The 3,688-nt window shown below is 36.0% G+C and overlaps 1 protein-coding gene across 1 annotated transcript; it reads right to left on the bottom strand.

Annotated features, from left to right (window-relative positions):
• Window positions 1-3,296, bottom strand: LOC125186657 (uncharacterized). Its single transcript, XM_048083071.2, has 5 exons — window positions 2,923-3,296; window positions 1,937-2,208; window positions 822-1,058; window positions 512-729; window positions 1-399 (listed from the first exon to the last, which is right to left on the bottom strand). The coding sequence occupies exons 2-5, from the start codon at window positions 2,192-2,194 to the stop codon at window positions 141-143; spliced, it is 972 nt and encodes a 323-aa protein (XP_047939028.1). The 5' UTR covers window positions 2,195-2,208; window positions 2,923-3,296; the 3' UTR covers window positions 1-140.
• Between the last annotated feature and the right edge of the window lie 392 nt (window positions 3,297-3,688).

The raw sequence follows: 3,688 nt of genomic DNA, 5'->3' as shown, positions 1-3,688 counted from the left end.
TTCAGATATTAAGAGGAACATTGGTCAATATGATCAGTTGCGTCTATTTTTACAAAGATGATAAAGTGAATGACAAATCCTTTTCCTATTTAAATCAAATCCTCCAACACATTTACAGCAAGAGATCAGAAAGGCTATGACTAAGGCAACGAAAAACTATTCTTGTATTTCTCAAGTGGGAGCTTGTGCATCTCAAACCTGCTACTACTGTTGGTAGCTGAATCTTCGCCGCTGGCTTCTGCAGCTTTGAGCTCGTCCAAAGTTCTTCTAGCGTACACGGTGAAAGCAACTGTAGTGATGATTGCAACTATGAAGGAGAAGACATTGTAAATGATCTCCACTGGAGTGAGATGATAGTTCCTATATTGGACGTCTGCCAACGTCCTTATAAGCCGACCACTGCAGAAAACAATCGTACAGAGAAGATTGAGACGATTGCCATGATCCTTGCGCAAAAACGACACATATAAATATAAATATTTATAGCACAGCTGAGAGAGGAAGGGAGAACCTGTAGATGTAGATGAATGCCTCGGGAATCATGCCTGCGACTGAACCCCATAGATAGGGCCAGAATCGCATACTTGTGACCACAACTGCGTAATTGAATATTGTGTACGGGAATGGTGAAACCCGGAACAGTGCAACGACTTTAAACTGATGGAACCAGCTTCCTTCTCCGGCCAACCTTATCATAGCAGCTTTTTGGGGCCATCTTTTCAACCATTGCTGCGGATAACAAATACTTTACTGAATGACGTACATGGAAGAGAAAGCTAAAAATATATTTTCCTTTCACAAAGAGAGAGTTTCTGACTTACATGAATTCTGTCGCGAAAGATTAAACCAATTAAATACGGCAGGACCATCCCAATCGTTGTTCCCACCATAATTATGATGAAACCCAGCCCATATCCAAAAATCATCCCGGCTAGCCACATGGATGGACCAGAAGGAATTAGGAAAACAGGGAACAAAGCCAAAGAAGCTACAATTACAAGCGCCAGCAACGGACGGCCAAATGCAGTGGCTTCCCATTGCAAGAGTGGGAAAAGAACCTAACCAGAAACAAAGAGTTGCAGGTAAGATAATAAGCATGGAAGTCATAAGATTCTGTAAATTATTAGTTAGCGTTAAATGAGATTGGACAAAGTAAAACTGTCTGGATATACAAGTGCAAATTTATTCCAACAGATAATAGCCAACAATAGTGCAATTCCATCAAGGAAATTCAGAAGCACCGTCACTTATCAACTTTAAACCACTTAATAGTTAATGGTAAACAAAGAATAATGAGCTCCGAACAGAAAGGTCTGCAGTTGGAAGCTTCCCCTCTAGCATTAATCTTTTGAAGTTGCAGAGAAGTTGTGGACAGAGTAATTTTCTAATCAGAAAAAGGAGCGGTAGTGTAAAGGTGAAAGATGAAAAAGAACGATGAATGGAATATATTAACTGAACTCCTCTATTGATGCCAACAGCGAGAAGCTGTATTCAACAATATTTTTGAAAGCATGATATTGCACACCTACGTACTCCACTAAATACTAAAAGGAAACCCTGAACCTAACGAAAGCCGATACACAAATAAGCAGACTGACTCTATAAGAAACTAAATAACTCCAGCCAACAAAAACTCCTCAGCCTCTGTAATCCACCACAGCCCTTGCTCCTCTCATATAAGTGTGCCACGGCGTTGTCCGCTAACACACACAGAGAGAACAGGGAAAAAAATGAAAAAAAGTTTATCACACGTGACAAAGCCAATGAACAGATGCAACTCATCTTTGAATTAGTTCATTGCTATTATGCATCGGAGAATTTCAAATCTTTAGATCAAATTTTCATTTAATCAGAAAATAAGTCCTTAATGCTGCTTTCAAGTTTGAGAAGTAAACGCTGAAAGATATTTCACCAGAATGTGTGGAAACTGAAGTACCTTTTCCACAAGAAACGGCACTCCATACTTAACGAACACAAGGAGCAAAATCATGGTAAGTGAAAACCATATTATGGCCCTGATCCACCATGCAAAAGATCTTTTTCTTGGTGGGGTTTGAGATACTGTATATGTTTCATGCGTCCTTAATTCATCGGGAACAACCAATCTCACATACTCACTGTCTTCCTTCCCTTGAGCTTTACTCTCATTCTGTTTTATTTTCTCTGGCTCCTCAGTCAAATCTGGCATCTTCATTGAGACACCAGAATCTGCCAAAGACAACAAAATAAGCACCAATGTAATTGCATTATCATAGCTGTAATCTTTAATACCAGTGCATCCATGCAGTATACCAACGCCTTAAAATAATTTTTTTATAAAAAAGTAAAGATGCAATTTTTCTGGCAATTTTTTAATTTAGCTAGCCCCAAATTAATTTTGTGCGATTAAAGATGGATTCCAGCAACATATAGTCATATAAAGCAACAAGAACATATATTCTCCAAAAAGAAACATTCTGCTTCAATAAATAAAACCTTCATATTCCCATCAATAATTAAATCTCCAGCTATCTCCTCATTCATAAACTCGGTGCACAATTTAAAGCATATTAGTAACCACCACAATTGAAAAGGCAACACTCTGCACCTACTTTAGTTGCTTCTTAACAAAATCAGATTTTTCCACCCTTAAATTAAACCAGAAAAATTCAGTAATCTAAATGCATAAAAACACAACGATATCAACATAAAAACAACAGAAAGTTCAAATTAAACAAACAGGAGAGAGATAAAGAGAGAACACGAGAAATTTAAACACCCAAGCATAAGTCAATTAATATCTACGATTCAAACTATACACTTACACTAGAAAACAATTAATCATAACGATCAACAGAAACAAAATTAAAGGGAAACGCCAGCACATAATTTAAGAATTTGAAAATTTGAAAACAGAACGCAGAGAGAAAAAAAAAGACCTACCTGAAAAAGAAGAGCCACTACTGGGATAACTGGACTCCGATTAATTTAATTTTTTCCACCTTTTTTCAGGTGAGATCGTTTTCTTTCAAATTCTGTTTTGGTTGGAGATGATGATGACCCAAAAAACACGTTAGAGGGCGAAGGAGGTAGTTGAATTTGTTGCTACAGAGAAAAAGTAATTTGAAAACGTTGGAGAAATTGTAGTGGTAGGCTGTAGGTGGTGAGCAATAGCTTATAGCAGGGTGGTGCTTTTGCTTCACAATTACTCTTCCTTATTCAAAAATTTGAGGATCTGTTTTTCAACCATCGCGCTTTGACAAATGCAATAGAATCAAAAATCAAAATCAAGCCCACCCAACTTGACGCTTGAAATTTCTCTTCGACATTAAATAGATTAATAAATATTCTTCCAGATATATTTGAGTAGACACTGAAGATATTTGGAATGTAATTGGATATTAATTAAATCATATAGTTATAAGTTTATCTGTATTTAGAGATATTAGGTTTCGGTTCAGGTCAGATTTTGGTCTTTTTCATTTTTTTTTGTTATTGTTACTACGTTTTTAAATATTTTTTCGTATTGTATTTAATTTAACATAGCATGGTATGAAGTTAAACAAGAAGTGAAAAATTAAAAAGAACATATATTTGCATTCATGTAATAATAAAAAATATATATACTACTATAATAAAATCTGCCATCCGTTTTTCTACGGATTCAGTGATATTTGGTTCCATATTTTCGAATAGAAAATATATTATT

This window comes from Salvia hispanica, chromosome 5 (assembly GCF_029641045.1).
Source record: "Salvia hispanica isolate PSC_SH4W2 chromosome 5, Shi_PSC_v1, whole genome shotgun sequence".
Classification (NCBI taxonomy): Eukaryota; Viridiplantae; Streptophyta; class Magnoliopsida; order Lamiales; family Lamiaceae; genus Salvia; species Salvia hispanica.
Note: the sequence above shows the minus strand (reverse complement) of the source record. Positions and strands in the feature narration are given on the sequence as shown.

What these genes read in the sequence shown, in the direction of transcription:
- LOC125186657 (XM_048083071.2), bottom strand. Translation starts at nt 2,194, where the DNA reads ATGAAGATGCCAGATTTGACTGAGGAGCCAGAGAAAATAAAACAGAAT. An exon ending in TGCCGTTTCTTGTGGAAAAG is followed by an intron (nt 1,059 to 1,936) that starts GTACTTCAGTTT and finishes GTTTCTGGTTAG; the next exon opens with GTTCTTTTCCCACTCTTGCA. An exon ending in TCTTTCGCGACAGAATTCAT is followed by an intron (nt 730 to 821) that starts GTAAGTCAGAAA and finishes TGTTATCCGCAG; the next exon opens with CAATGGTTGAAAAGATGGCC.